The 16,118-nt window shown below is 36.6% G+C and overlaps 1 protein-coding gene across 1 annotated transcript; it reads right to left on the bottom strand.

The window, feature by feature from the left end:
* Positions 1-1,464: 1,464 nt before the first annotated feature.
* Positions 1,465-15,303, bottom strand: LOC148308934 (uncharacterized). The gene is made up of 9 exons (XM_088260958.1): positions 15,158-15,303; positions 14,026-14,212; positions 12,998-13,165; positions 11,505-11,793; positions 10,278-10,528; positions 7,656-7,879; positions 6,660-6,872; positions 5,847-5,995; positions 1,465-4,688 (listed from the first exon to the last, which is right to left on the bottom strand). Exons 1-9 carry the CDS (start codon positions 15,268-15,270, stop codon positions 3,568-3,570), a joined length of 2,715 nt encoding a protein of 904 aa, XP_088117084.1. The 5' UTR covers positions 15,271-15,303; the 3' UTR covers positions 1,465-3,567.
* Between the last annotated feature and the right edge of the window lie 815 nt (positions 15,304-16,118).

Below are 16,118 nucleotides of genomic sequence, written 5' to 3'. Positions count from 1 at the left end.
TTTTTTTATATGCAAAATATTTTTCAAATGCAGAAAAAACATTCAGGGTTCACCTATAAAGATCTGTTGTACAGTAAAAAGTTCAATAAGTGGCTTAATATTAATTATAAATACATTGTATGTATTATATTTTTAAACATTAAAAACGAACTCCTGATAAATCAAGTTTTTATATATGACGTTGTTGAAAAGAGTGAACGATATGTGCAAAATAATAATTGAACCAGCCGGTCGTAAGCTCTGTAAATACCCAGACATCCATATTCCTCCACATTCATGTTGAAATGTCAAAAATGTAAAATAACTCCCAGGCGGAGAAACCCAGATTTGTAAACAAGTATTCGGACACACTGTTGTGAATATAAAATACATTTCCACTGGTCTTTGGATAAGGAAGTGATTGAAATAAAAATGCAATTTTTCGCATTTTATGTGTTTATTTATTTTGAGATACATAGAGTACAATATTCAAACACATTTACTTAAAGATTAACAATTGATACACATACTAACAGTAATTTCACGTATATAAAAAATATTATTTTTTGACATCTCATCAAAGATGAAGAAGAATATGGAAGTCTGGGCATTTACGGGGCTTACATTTACATCTCACCAATCTCACCAGTCTCAAGTGAAGTTCTAGTGATTCATGAACAAGGTTTCTAAATTGGTTCATATATATGTATAGAACTTCCAAGAATTTGAGTAGTGTGGTTGTCAATAATGGGTAGAATTGGTGAATGTTACACGTGTGTAAAGTGATCACTTAAACCAGCCTATGACGGTCTTAAGCCCCGTAAATGCCCAGACTTCCATATTCTTCTTCATCTTTGATGAGATGTCAAAAAATAATATGAAAATAACTCCTGTAATTGGAGATAATCCAGATTTTGTGAACAAGTATTTGGACACACTCAAAATGTTGTATATAAAAAATATTTTCCAAATGATACTCACATCTTACTAAACCAAATATTAGAGGAATATATTTAAATGATGTGTATTTTTTTGTGTTTAATCAGTATTATTCTCATGTAATCTTAAAATAAAGAAGAAATAAGTTTATCGGTAATATTAACCGAGTCACAATAGGACATTTCGTAGTGACGTCAAAATATTTGCATCTCAAAAGCTGTATCTTGGAATGCTCAGATTATTATTTTTTACTCACATTTAAGATCATAAATTACCTTATTAAATTTGAACCCTCATAATTTCTATCAAAATTCGTTAAAAAATGAAATGCATAAATATATTTTTTTTAATTAAACACTTGAATATACTACAAAATGACTTTTATTTATATATACGACTAGTTTCGAAAACTTACAGATGTTTTCATCTTCTGGTAAAAATTCAAACTGAATTTAATTTGAGTTTTAATTTTTACCAGAAGATGAAAACATCTGTTAGTCTTCGAAACTAGTCGTAAATGTAAAAAAAACTCATTAAGTGGTAAATTCAAGTGTTTAATTTTTTTTAAATAATCAACAAGTCATTCCAAAGTTAATGCCGAATCAATAAATAATATGGATAAATATTCATTCCAAATATGTATGGACATTTTTAGTCCTGGTGTGAATATGGATGAAACCCATATATGTTTTGAAAATGAGAGAACCCTTTCTAGCCGAGTATAAAATTAATTTAAAATATTATATAAAATTGATATAAAATTTATATAACATGATATAAAATTTATTACACAACTTTATATAAAAAATTCATATCATTATATTACCCTTAAAATTCTTTAATTCACCATTAATTTATTTCAAATAAAGCTGATCATTGGTCAGACTTGACATAGAAATATAAAATACATATATAAAATACATATATAACATTGATATTTTTTCTTCTTCTTAAATTATGATAGTCCTAAATTCACATTAATCTTATTAAATGTAACTTAATAATTGATGATTATCATCTATACAAATCAGTATTTGAATGTAAATAGGGAAAATGTTCATTAGTAACAATCATTTTATATATATTTCAAATTATCATTGCAATTTTGGAAAGCTGTTCTGGTTAGGACAACTCACTGCAAATGGTTAAATCGCTATGGCCAACTCCAAAATACGCATCACATAAACTCTGCATCGACAACTTTGTAATATTTATTTAAAAAAACTAACATCAATTAATCATATAAAATACCGAAACACCAACACATCAAATAAGAGGTGGGCAAACTGTTAATATCCAAAACCAACAAAACCGCTTTGTAAGCTACCGTCCTTTTTATTTCACCGCACAAAATAAAACTATTCTCATAGTTGCCAATTTCAAACGTTCACACGATCGCCAAATACCCCACCTCTGGACGTCAGTAAATACTTAGTGACTACAACATCAAGTGAATACACTTAATAAATGATTAATGAAAACACTTGATTTTTATAACTTGAGTTTATTATAGACAACATGTTTCAGAAGTTAAACTTCCATCATTCAGGTCTGTATAATAACTGAATGATGAAAGTTTGACTTCTGAAACATGTAGTCTATAATAAAACTCAAGTGGTAAAAAACAAGTGTTTTCTTTAATCATTGTAACATGTCTTACCACAAAGTTAATGCCGAAACAATAAATAAAACACTTAATAAATATTTCATCTGGTTAGCAAACCCGATCTAGATGCACAAATGGATTCTTAACTGCCAATCTATTACACAATATAGAACATATTTATATTTGTTCTCTAATATCCAATTCCATAAACTTCATTCCTGAGCCGTCACTATCACCATATGTGCTAAAGCACCGAGAGTATAATATACAAATAAATATATGTCTGTTCAATTCAGAATTGTGCAGACTGAATTATCTCTTTGTGTATATCGAAAATGTCAAAAATTTAACAGTCATAACAATCTTTCGTAATTACAAATCACCGACGCCTCAACCTTCTTATCAAATATGTATGTATCATTAATTGACTAGGTAGAATTATTTCTTAAATCAACACCTCTTTCCACTTGCAGCTGTTGTGCGTAAGCCGTCTCAACTAAAACTAGAATCTTTAGAATCTTGCCCCATGTTGCGAGAGGCTTCAACATTAGAGATTCACATCTAATAAAATGACCTTGCAGCTGTTGTGCGAAAGCCATCTCAACTGATGACTTCTCACGGTTAGTTGACACCTTAAATCTTGCCCCATGTTGCGAGCGGCTTCAACATAGAGATTCACATCAAACACATCTACTAAAATGACCTTGCAGCTGTTCTGCGAAAGCCATCTCAACTGATGACTTCTCACGGTTAGCTGACACCTAAAATCTAGCCCTATGTTGCGAGCGGCTTCGACATAGAGATTCACATCACATACACCTTATAAAATTACCTGGCATTTACATTGCGTTAAATGTGTATAAGATTTACACCATTACCAGAGTTATTTTATTTTTATTGACGAGGGCTAGTTGAGATTCTAAATGAAGAAATGCGTCTGAAATTTCTCACAGCATCATAGCGAGCAACATCACATATATCTTACTGAATGACCTAACCATACACATTCCATTCTTCCAACTCACAAAAAAGTGAGTTTTTTGTTAATTTTCTGGATCTGGAATAAAAACTCCGCAGAGTCGCATTGTCTCGTCGAGAGATGGGGGGTCGAAGTCGAATGGGGAGCCAATAACGGCCTGGGGTACGAGGTTGGCTGGTAAGGGTAAATTCATCGGGGGCATTAGGTCAGCCAGGAAAGCTAAATGATCTAGGGGGGGCAAACCGTCTGAAGACACCGAGTCGTCTGAGATCATATCGGCCGGGTCGGTCACAACCACCGAGAAGGCCAACTCACCCGCAAAGGAAAATTCTGCCGCTAAATCCATATCGGCCGAGAAGTCCAGGTCCGCCGAGGAGGCCGATTCGGTCGGGGAGGCTAAACTGGCCCGCGGGACCGAGCCCACCGAGGAAGCTGAACCGGCCTGGGAAGTCGAGGCCGCTTGGGGGAGCGAGCCGTCCGAGGTGGCTGATTCGGCCGGAAGGGTGGAGCCGATAGCGGCAGTCCGCGGCTCCTGACACTCGGCCCTGAGGCTGAGGGCATGCATCACGGCTCTGTAATGCGAATTTCGTGGGCGGGACGCTTGCATACGGGCGGCATGTGGCTGTACAACATGCAGATGGGCAGCTTGCAAAATACCAGGTTCTGGCCGGGCAACCTTCATTCTAGCTGTTTGGGGATGGGCAGCTTGGTTCCGGGCAGATTGGGGACGAGATGCTCGGGGCCTGGCAGCTTGGGGCCTGATAGCTTTGGGCTGGGCAGCTTGGGGCCTGGCAGCTAGGGGCCTGGGATCTTGGGGGCTGTCAGCTTGGGGCCTGGCAGCTGGGGGCCTGGAAGTTGCATTGGAACGGATCTTCAGACCGGCTAGTTGCAGACTGACTTCTTGCAGACTGGCCGCTTGCCCACAGCCTACTTCCAGATAGGCTGTACTAGAACCATTGGGACGGGCCACTTGGAGACGGTTAGCTTGATACGGTCTGGCCGGATAAGGGCGGACTCGGACACTCTCCTTGATACGGCCTAGTTTTGGAAGGGCCACTTGGGAGCGTAATGCTTGTGAATGAGAACTGCGTTTGTAGAGGGCTTGTAAGCGGTCAGCTTGTTGGTACACAATCTCAAGTCGAGCACTTTCTTCACGGGTCGTTATCAGCCGGGTGACGCTACGCGCTGAAAGGATAAACAGACTTCAATGAGAATAGAATACAGAGAAGAACCAAACTCAGTAGTTGAAGAAGAGCAAAGAAATGTGACTCTGCATTGAAAGAAAACAAGAAATTAACGTACCATTATTTTATCATATTTACACTTTGAAAAATTACGGTAAATTAACACATTTACCACGGATAAAAAATGAACACACAAAATACTTTTAAAAATACTCAAAAAATATCAATATGAAAAATAAACAAAATATTATTAAGTTATCCACGTTATACAGCGCCAACTCGCTAATCCGAATGTAAATCATTCGGATAAGGGAATCGTTCGGATTACTGAGAAAAATAAGAGAAAAAAAGGAAATTTCGGTCTATTTTTTTATTTAGGTACTGGATGAATAATTAAAAAAAAAAAATTGCTTCAAAAATTGGATGTTTTCTTTTGAAACAACGAACCTAACTGGTGTTCAAGGGCTAAATCACGCATCCTTCTCAAAACCATCAATTCCTCGGTGTTCTGGACGACTTCTTCAGCCCAGTTGATGGCAATGTTGAAAGCTTTCACGCCTTTAGAAGGTGGAATTTTAGAAACTGCCATTAGCTGCTCGGTGACATCTAACTAACTAACTAACCATCACGCCGCTTCCCCGCAGGGGTAGGCAGAGAGAATAGAACACCACACCACTCTGTTTTTGAAAACATTCTTCGCCTCTTCCAAGTTCATGCATCTCCTCATACATACCCGCCGATTGTTTCGACTCCTAACCTGACCACTTTCAAGTATTTGGCATAGCTGATCGTGCCATGTTTTTCTCGGTCTTCCTCTGCTCTTTTTTCCAATTACATTCGCCTCATAAATTTGTTTTATCGTTCTTTCCTCACTCATTCGTTCTACATGTCCAAACCATTTCAACACACCTTTCTTAATTTTATCGATAATGCTTGTCTCAGCTTTGCATTCCTTCCTTATTTCACTATTCGAACATCTATCATACATCGCACATTCTTCTGAGAGATCGCATTTCGACTGCATTCAGTCTACTTTCATCCTTCTTTTGCCAACTCCATGTTTCACTTCCATACATAAGAGTTGACATCAGAGTCGCTAAATAGTTTGGATTAGACAGCTGGCACTGTATTAGGTATATGCACAATAGAGGATACGTACTTATCGTCCCTGATGATAATCCAGGGTTGGTAGGGTTGATGGTAGACGTGAACGGTTCGACGGAGAAGCCCCTGAAGTAGTCGATGCGATACGGTGATCCGCTACTGGTACTAGGACCAGACTGCATCCCGAAAGACAGCCCAGCAAACCTGCCAGAACCAATTGATCAGTATTCGACTACATAAACATGCTTATTACGATTACTACAACTGTAAAGACTGAAGAAGGTGAGTACTGTGAACATAATATTTTATCTGGCAGCGAAGCAACTTACATCTTAAATTAGAGGAACTTTTTCATTGGGTATTTCTACCCCTTCGGGCGATTGATGCTTTAGGACGGAAAGGTGTTTTTACAAAGTCAGAAAAGAAGGAATTACATGTTTAATGTTTTTTTATGAATATTATATACCAATCTATTTGTTAAGGTCTTATCTAGAGATGAGAAGGTGGCCAAGTGCATTTTTTTTGCAAAAACGTGATCATTGACTATTTGGTATCTTACTAACTTAATATTGCCCTGAAAAAAATCCCAAAGGGATTTTAAACTTGGAAGTATAATATATTGACTTATTAAAAATGACTAACTGCATTGATGTTAATTTTTCTTGCCAAGCAAAAATGACTTAAATGGCCCTCCTGAACATTTTACGTTTTGTTAGTCGGTCACTTTCCCCTGTACGGCTACGATATTTACATAGTTATCCAATCCCACCACCTTTCCGAAATGTGTTTAGATAGGTAAGAGAGTGGGTGATCTAGGGAAGAAAGGTCTGCAGGCAAAATGTATTATCTGACGGTAAGGTCAACTTACATTTGTGCGGGGATATTGACTCCGCCCCGAGACACCCTGGATGCAGACGGTCCCCGCGTGCGCAGGTCAGGCGTCCCGATGCGCTGCTGGTCGGCCACATTGCTGAACGGGAGGAAGGGGCGGTCTGTCGGGGGATGCGCGAATCTTCGCGACCCAAGGTTGACCTTGAGATGCTGCATAATCGAGACGCTCACCGCCGGGCAGAAATACAGACTGGAATAATAAATACAGGAACTGGAACTATACGTGTCTAATTTTATATCCTTCCTGATTTAACTTATCACCATGGTACATGTTTTGAGGCATAAGGCTTTATACGTTTACATTTGAGGGTGGTTCTTTGCATGTGTGTGTGTAATTACTGTTGAAACATTAAGAAATAATAATAAAAAAGAGAAGAGTAGAAGTGTGTGTGTGTGTATGTGTGTATGTATATATGTGTGTGTGTGTGTGTGTGTGGCTGTGTTTCTATTCTATAATTTATTAAGTATTGTAGAATAAAATAACAACTTTGTAATTGTTTCCATGTGAATTTTATTTGACCAGCAACCGGTTTCATTTTCAACTCCTGTCTTGTCTAGCCTGAATCACAATCTTGTCGGTCTGTATCAGGTTGTATTATGCTCAAAGAATACTCACAAAACTCTCCAAAAATCAAAAATGCAATCATAAAGCACTTGAAAATTTTTTAACAAAAGTATTAGTAATCATTCAAAACAGTGTTAATTTACAGCGTAATAATAAATATATCAGTTGTTTGTGGCAAGTATAACTCAACTTTGAAAACACTTTTTTTTATACCACTCGAGTTTTATTAAAGACTACTAGTTTCAGAAGTTAAACTTCCATCATTCAGGTCTGAATAATAACTTAATTAAATGAACCGAAGCTCAAGTGGTATAAAACAAGTGTTTTCTTTAATCATTGTAACATGTCTTACCACAAAGTTAATGCCGAAACAATTAATAAAATATTTGGGTGAAAAAAGTTACTCACTTCCCCGTGTCGCCAAATATGTCCCTTTGAGGAGGGAGACATTCTCCGTTTACTGAAAATATGATTTCTTTGTTGGGGATGTCGACGAGACAGCCGACAATGTCCCCGCACTTCCAGCGCGGAACGCTAGTAGTTCTCGTGGCGTTGAAGTTATACCAGACGACCCGGTGGTAGCCATCGATGGCGATGGAGCAGAAATCGTCGCCAAGCACATATTCGGCCCCCTAAAATATCAGAATATAATAAGAACAATGTATTCGGAACTTTTCAAATAGAAATGTTTATCCATTATCTGCGCAAATAAAGGGTGATTTTTTAACTATTTTGTTTTTGGCAACACTGATTTTGACAGATCGCAAACGTTTCGTGTTTTGTGTCCATTTCAAACATATTCAGTTTGGTCTATAATTTAACCATGAATCGCCTTACAAACGAACAAAGCTTGCAAATCATTGATTTTTATTATCAAAATGCGTGCTCTGTTAAGAAAATTCATCGCGCGCTTCTTCCATTTTATGGTCAGTTTAATCAACCCACTGAAGCGGCTATTCGGGCTATAATAACCCGATAATTTAGTCATAATAATTGTGACTAAATTTCGCACCAAATTTACATTGTTGGACATTTAACCACCAACACGCTTTATTGTGGGGCTATGTTAAGGCTTTTCGCCATTTTCGTAAAATACTACCTCAAGACGCTTAAAAGGTTGCGTAAAACTGTACATCGAAAATTAAGTGCATTTTATGCATACAAAAAATATATATTAAGGCTTCTCAATTTTGTTTTTTGAATTTAACATAAAATAAAAAAAATAACAATTTTTATGACGTATGGAATTCATATCTTCATTAACTTAAATTTTTTAAATGTCAAAGAAAAAGTTAAAGGTCACATTGACCTTTGAATTCAGTCAAACAAAAATATACATTTAAAAAATAATAATTGCCGAAGCTGGGAAAATAACAAATTGAAGTATTATTCCCAAATGGTAATATTTCGCGCCAATTTCAACTGGCACGCCTGCCAACAGTTAGAGAAAAAAAAGGAATCAAGTTATGACAAGGAATGGAACCTAGGACTATAAGATCGACTCCTGATATTTTCACTATCGCAAGGAATCATTCGCAATTAAAATTAAATTAAAAAAGAAAATGGAAAATTGAATTAAATAGAAAATTCGAGTGATAAACCATTTAAAACCATTTGATGATCTATAATTATCACATTTATTTTCAAGCTTTTATAAAAAAGAAGTGAATTTTCGCAATATAAAAGGATAATGAATTTTAAAAACATATATTTATTCCTTAATTTTTTAAGTTAAATTTATAAAATGTAACCAATCATTTACATTTACTTCAGCAATTAAAATAATTTATTTAAAAATTTAGACACCTTAAGGAAATATGTTGGCGTCATAAGAAATACACAATTTGAACAGTTTTTTATTATTAAATTTTGGTTTTTGTCTGTAAATCATTTACACTGTTACTCATTGATGTCATATTAAAAATATTTTATTTTATTTAAATATAAAAAAATGTAAAACCATCAATTACTATTAAATATAATGATTTTGAAATTAAATTATCTTTCAATTAAGCCAAAACGTCATAAAAAAGTTATAATTTATAAAAAGGAAAAGGGTTCTTTGTTTGAAATTTGCATAAAATCATAGAAATAAATACATCAAAATCGCAACAACGCCAAATGAAATGCAAATGTCACAATTTGAATGTATCGCAAACAATCAGTGCCATTTACTTTGAAGAGAAATATCTGTCATCCTATTATATACAAAGATTTTTTTTTACTATTTTTGCGAGTCTAAGCGGTCCATTATTAAAAATACTAATATCCATTGTAGAGTGGACTCGAACCTACACACTCTGACTTCGCGACACTACTCACAAGGCTAACAAGAATCTGTTAGCAGTAATTTAACAAACTAGAAAAGAGATCTCGAACTGCGTTAAACGTTGACATCAAGTGTGGCAGATAGATGAAGAATGTTATTGAAATGGGTATTTACAGTTAGTTCTTATAGTCAGCAGAAGTCTTCATGGATATGTGTGAGATTATTTTCTAACTCTACAAATTTACCTTACTTAGAAATGCCTGAAAAACATTTTCATTTTATTATGCTTACAATTTAGACCAGCTATAATTTGAGTACGTCTGAAATGCGGTTGTGTCAAGCATGGGCAAATCTTACACAGTATACAAAGAGACATTCAATCAGACATTCAAAATGCCATCTTTACACACTTCGGACGGGAAAGGTATTTCTACCCGTTCGGTCGATTAATGCTTAAGGACGGAAAGGGTATTTTTACCTTTTGCGCCGGCCTCATTTAAGAAGGAATTATCAAAGTTTTATATAAATATTATATAGAAATATCTTTGTTAATGTCTTCACTATAGTTATATAACTACCAAATCCCGTCGCCGTTAAAAAATACCCGTCCGAAATGTGTCAACAGACTTCCCCATCTACATATGTTGAGAGTACAAAACAAATCAGTATAAATAACTAAGTCTGGCATTTGTGAAGGAAAATCTGGACACTCAAAATGTTGCAAACTGTCAAGACTTAGTACTGTCTAAACGCATACTCACTTGCTGTCCTACAATGTGGGAGCTGGCAGTGCAACCGATGAACATGACTCCGCTGGTGAGTATCTCGACCTCGTAGTAGTAGCAGCCCTGGGACACGGCGTGCGTGCACTCTACGCTCTTCGCGACGGGCGAGTCCGTGCGGGCCAAGAAGCCGGGACCAAACTTCAAAATCTGACTGGCCTCCTCCAGGTTCAAGTTCATCCGGGCCAACACTTCGGCACAATTCCCAATATGTCTCTGTTGCAGGGGGTCTAAACACAATTGGATATAATTGATCAATGCATGATTACAAATACTAAATATTTATATCTTCTTTCCATGTTCCCTCCCTAGGTGGAGACCTAGGAGGTTCCCTCCCTAGGACGTGCCCTTCCTAGTATGGCCGACACGAGATGTCTCCAAGTCACTCGCCATCTCCTTGGCTTCCTCCCAGGTCAGTCCGGCATCTCGAAATTCCGCATAGTCGTTAGTAAGTATACATAGTCGGTGAATGGTCGTCAGCGGCGCCAGAACCCTCGGGGTTGGAAGAAGAGACATGAGGGGTTAATGCTCTCAGGTGGCATTCTAAGGACAGGTCCAACCATGTCCACCTTCTCTTCAGCACTTCCAGTATGAGAGGCTGTTGGGTTATTCTCCTCACATCCTCATTCCTGACGAAGTCATACCACTTTACGCCCAGTATTCGCCTCAAGCACCCATTTTCAAAACTTGCTAGTTTCTTGGTCTCAGCATTGGTGATGTGCTATGACCCTCATCCGTACAGCAGTGCTGTTAGGATGCAGGCGTTAAAGACACGACACTTGGTTTTGGTCGAGTAAAGCAGAAAAAAAGCGGAGCAGACTGGTACCTGAAGCGGAGGGCTAATCACATTTCCTTCATGTTTTAACGATCGATATAACACTGCGTTTATATTTTGCAGTACCCTTTGCATCATCAGGGGCGGATGAGGGTATGAAGAAGAAAAATCATGTATGATTTTAATATTTAATACACAAATTAAACGCCAAATCTTTAATACACTAAATGTGGAGGTCCTTACCAAAAAGTAACATTTCTATATTGCACAAAAAATCCTTTAAATGCAAATCTCTTCTGTTTACTGTATTCTATCGAAATCCTAATTAAAGTTGCGACAAAACGTGACCAATCCTGTGTTAAAACAACATGAAATTATTGAATCGCACCAAAACGTAACAATTTTACAAGCTAGAATTCCTGATTACTTAAAATCATTTATAAAGAAAATGTTACGTTTTAGTGAGGACCTACAGAAATATTTTCCCATAAAACAATGTGTGTACTTACAAACATGGTCTAAAAGCCATGTGCTGCAGAATTTGACCTGCTTCCACAGGCATGCATCTCTTGTTGAAGACTTGACTTCCAGTGCCCCAAGTGGATTGTCGATACTGACGTTCAACTGTCGCGACACTAGCCTATGAAGATGGCTCATCTCCCCGCAGCGCCCCATCACTAACAGCACTGATAGCAATATCCACGGATGCGTATTCCGCCTCTAAAAACGGACGGAAAGATTGATAAAGACATTTGAAGGTGAGCGAATGCTGGGAACAGAGTGAATGGTGCACTGAAATCAGTTACAGCAAATAAAAACCTCGGAAAATCAGCGAAAGCTAAACTGACAGTACATAACAGAGTCCTGTATGGAAGCGAGGCATGGAGTTTGGCAAAAGAAGGATGAAAGCAGACTGAATGCAGTCGAAATGCGATCCCTCAGACGAATGTGAATTTTTTATACACAAGTATTATCTTGATTGTTCCCTGTTCAAAGTTTTTCATTCTTTTTCATTTATTTTTCCTCTAATGTTTAGAGTAAGATACAATGGATTTTTTTTATTTAAATAAAAAAAGTCATGCAATGGAGGGAAATCGATTACAACAAGACCATGAAATGTCTCGGATACCAGCTTCTATAACTTATCTGTAGTAATGATTAAAGAAAACACTTGTTTTTTACCACTTGAGTTTTATTATAGACTACATGTTTCAGAAGTTAAACTTCCATCATTCAGGTCTGTATAGTAACTAAAATATAAAATTGTTCTATAAATAAGGAGAGGGAAAAGTAAGGGGAAGGGGTTAGTCAAGGGGCGGAGTTTGAAAACAAAGGAAAAATGGAAAGCAAAGGTGAATAATTTTGAAACAATATATTATTTAATAAATTATTATTAGAATTAAGTTTTTTTTGGATTTCTAAATATTCAAGATAATTCATAATTTGGCCTTTATATAGAACAAGGTGTAATAATAATTATTAAAATAATAATTATAGAACAATTTTATATTTTATATTTTAGTTATTATACAGACCTGAATGATGGAAGTTTAACTTCTGAAACATGTAGTCTATAATAAAACTCAAGTGGTAAAAAAAAAGTGTTTTCTTTAATTATCTGTAGTATGTTAGTATTACCCGCCTCCGTAGTGTAATGGTCAGCACGCTCGGCTACCGTTCTGGAGGTCCCGGGTTCGATTCCCAAGGGGGGTAAAATAATTATTAGTGATTTTTTCACTGTCATATTAATTCAATATTACCCTGGACTGGTACCTGAAGCGGAGGGCTGATCACCTTTCCTTCATGTGTAAACGATCAAGATAACACTGCGTTTATATGACGCAGTGCCCTATGCACCATTGGGGTGCGGATAAGGGTTTTATTTTTTATATGTTAGTATTATTACATATTTAATAAAAATTACCAGTATGGATCCGATACTGGCATCACTTTTAGAAAATATGACTGATTCTGTGGGAGTCTTCATGCTCCCCACCAAAGAACACAGAACCAGGAACGTATTCCTGACGATGGTTTTGGATCTCGGATTGTTGACTGCATTGATGAGCACGCGATTCAGTAGTTTGCCAACCTATCACACAAAAGTTTATTAGTAAGAAGTCTTATATCCGACAGCTAATTACAGAAATATTATATTTTAAAGCACTAACTTTGTGGATCATTGTAATTTATCATTTGGAAAAATAAAATAACTTTTTATTATTTTTTGACGTCTCATCAAAGATGAAGAAGAATATGGAAGTCTGGGCATTCACGGGGCTGACGACCGTCATAGGCTGGTTTAAGTGATCACTTTACACACGTGTAACATTCACCAATTCTACACATTATTGACAACCACACTACTCAAATTCTTGAAAGTTCTACATATATGAACCAATTTAGAAACCTTGTTCTTGAATCACTAGAACTTCAGTAGAGACATCACAGATGGTGACAGACAGGTGAGATGTAAAGAAGCTTTTTATAAGGCAAGACTCTTAAATTAGTATGTGAAACAATTTAGAAACCTTGTTATTGAATCACTTCTTAGTGATTCAAGAACAAGGTTTCTAAATTGGTTCATATATATAGAACATTCAAGAATTTGACTAGTGTGGTTGTCAATAATGGGCAGAATTGGTGAATGTTACACGTGTGTAAATTAATCACTTAAACCAGCCCCGTAATCGCCCAGACTTCCATATTCTTCTTCATCTTTGATGAGATGTCAAAAATAATATGAAAATAACTCCTGTAATTGGAGATAATCCAGATTTTGTGAACAAGTATTTGGACACACTAAAAATGTTGTAAAATAACTTCGTTTTTTGATCCACTCAATTTTATTATTATAAACCAACTAGTTTCGGCAACAACCTGTTGCCCTCTTCAGGGTTTGTTTATTACTAAGCAAATATACATAATATGTCAAAAGCAATATTAACTTACACGGGAAACAACTCTGTCAGACGGGGTGGCACAAGCCTCCATGATCAGATAGATAGTAACCGGACTAAAGGGATTGGTCATCGGAATCGTGCGGACAACCGATTTAACTACATTGCAAAATCCATCTTCGGTTTCTGACAAGGTAGTTATAGTAGTCAACGCTGAGGTTATCGTTTCTGACTGTCGCCTGTTAAAAAAACATTTACCTTGTGATATAAGTAGCACATAGTACACGGACAATGATTATGAGGGATAGAACTGAGGTTGATTGAAAGAGTGATAAACTGAGAGATTAGTAAAATCTTATAAGCAATAATAGAAAACAGATCAGATGAACCTGACTTTGAACTGGGAGCTGTGGTAGGTGCTACACAGACCCCAGCCTAATCGGCTATCCAAACTCAAAACACAGTAAGGGACATTTTTTGTAGTACGTTTTTTTTTTGCATTTTTGGATTTAATAGATTCTACTTAGTCCAAAAATGCAAAAAAAGCACTACAAAAAAAATGTCCCTTACTGTTTTTTAAATTTGGACAGCCGTAAAGTGTGTATCATTTTTTAAATGCATATTCATTGATCTCTATGCTGCTGAAATATGGACCATAAAAGCAACAGAAAGGAGAAAAAACGCTTTCGAAATGCGGTGTTGGAGACGCATGTTCCAAATTCCATGGAAGCTAGACGCACCAACGAGCCCATTCGTCAGGAACTACACTTGGATGGCTTTACTCTGGTCAATGTCTTTTACACGACGGATTCTTCAGTTCTTTGTACACGTTGCGCGTGGTAACAAAGATAGCCTGGAACGACTGGTTGTGATCGGTAGCCTGGAGGGGAAGAGAAGATCTCCACACGATGGACCGATCAAGTTAAGCAGCAGCAGGCACCTCGGTGGTTGGAGGGCTACGTGCAGCGCGGTCAGGGGATAACTGGAGAAGAGTCATTGCTTCTACAAAGGTCACAACCCTAAGTTAGGAAGACTAAGACAGAGAAGAAAAAGATATTGATCTATTCCCATCCAGAACTTTTCATTTAGTTCAATAAGTTTCTTCAAAAACTGTACTTACAGAATATATTTATATTTATCAACTGCATAAACTTCATTACATATCTAGTATTAAAATATCGTACCTCCTTCCACCGTGTTGCAAAATTTTTAGACAATTCATCACAGATCCATCAACCATGGCGCATGGTTGATCCAACTCGGGGTGATCAAGATGATGTCTGAGGGTGGACTGCATATTGCCTGATGCTGGTGTCACTTTCTTGCAGCAATATTTTCTTTAAAGCAGCATAAATCCAAAATCTGTGGATGAAATGTACAGGCTGAGATACAGTAAAAGGGGGCAAGATATCAAAGTTGAGCAACTAACTAGCAACAAGTACAGAAATCCTCTTATTTTTTTTACTTTTTTTTCTTGTAAAGGAATAACCCGCAAAGCCTCTTTTAGAGTATTTTCTGCAGGTAGGAAGGTAAGGAGCGAGTGTATTTGCCTAGAATTTTCACTCATGAATTACATGAAATTATAGTAACTTTAAACATAAAGAGTAAATCCACTCACGAGAAGGCATAGGCTATGTAACTTATAAAGTTGAAGCCTGAGTAGGGACATGATAAGCGGTGTTGCATAAGTCGTAGCTAGATTTCAGAGTCACTTGGACGTTAGGTAATACAAAAAAAATAGGATAGTAAGGATAGGAAAGGTAAATGTGAAAAATACATCATGAACACCCAGACCAATTGAAAATAAATCTTTCTCGAATTTATTTTGCAATTGTCGGGAATCGAACCCGCGACGCCAGTTTCGCAGTCGAGCGCATAGCGGTGTCCGTTTTTCGTTTTATTAAAATATCTAAAGCTTAAACCTTCATATCTCTCTTACTTCTACCGATTTAAATAAGAATGTTACCGATAGTCTTGTGATTTTCCATATTAATTTATTAGCCAATAATAACCCATCGTTAGAATGGTTCTGTTTAAAACCCGGGTAGAGGGTTTTACCCGAATTTACATCTTATTTTTTCTTTGAGGGTTTTAAAGTTCATAATTTTTCTGATAAATATACAAAAGCGGTCTAGAATTTTTTTT

The sequence above is a fragment of the Brachycentrus maculatus genome, unplaced genomic scaffold (genome assembly GCF_059751285.1).
Source record: "Brachycentrus maculatus isolate JH-2025_06_01 unplaced genomic scaffold, ASM5975128v1 h1tg000144l, whole genome shotgun sequence".
In the NCBI taxonomy this organism is placed as follows: domain Eukaryota; kingdom Metazoa; phylum Arthropoda; class Insecta; order Trichoptera; family Brachycentridae; genus Brachycentrus; species Brachycentrus maculatus.
Note: the sequence above shows the minus strand (reverse complement) of the source record. Positions and strands in the feature narration are given on the sequence as shown.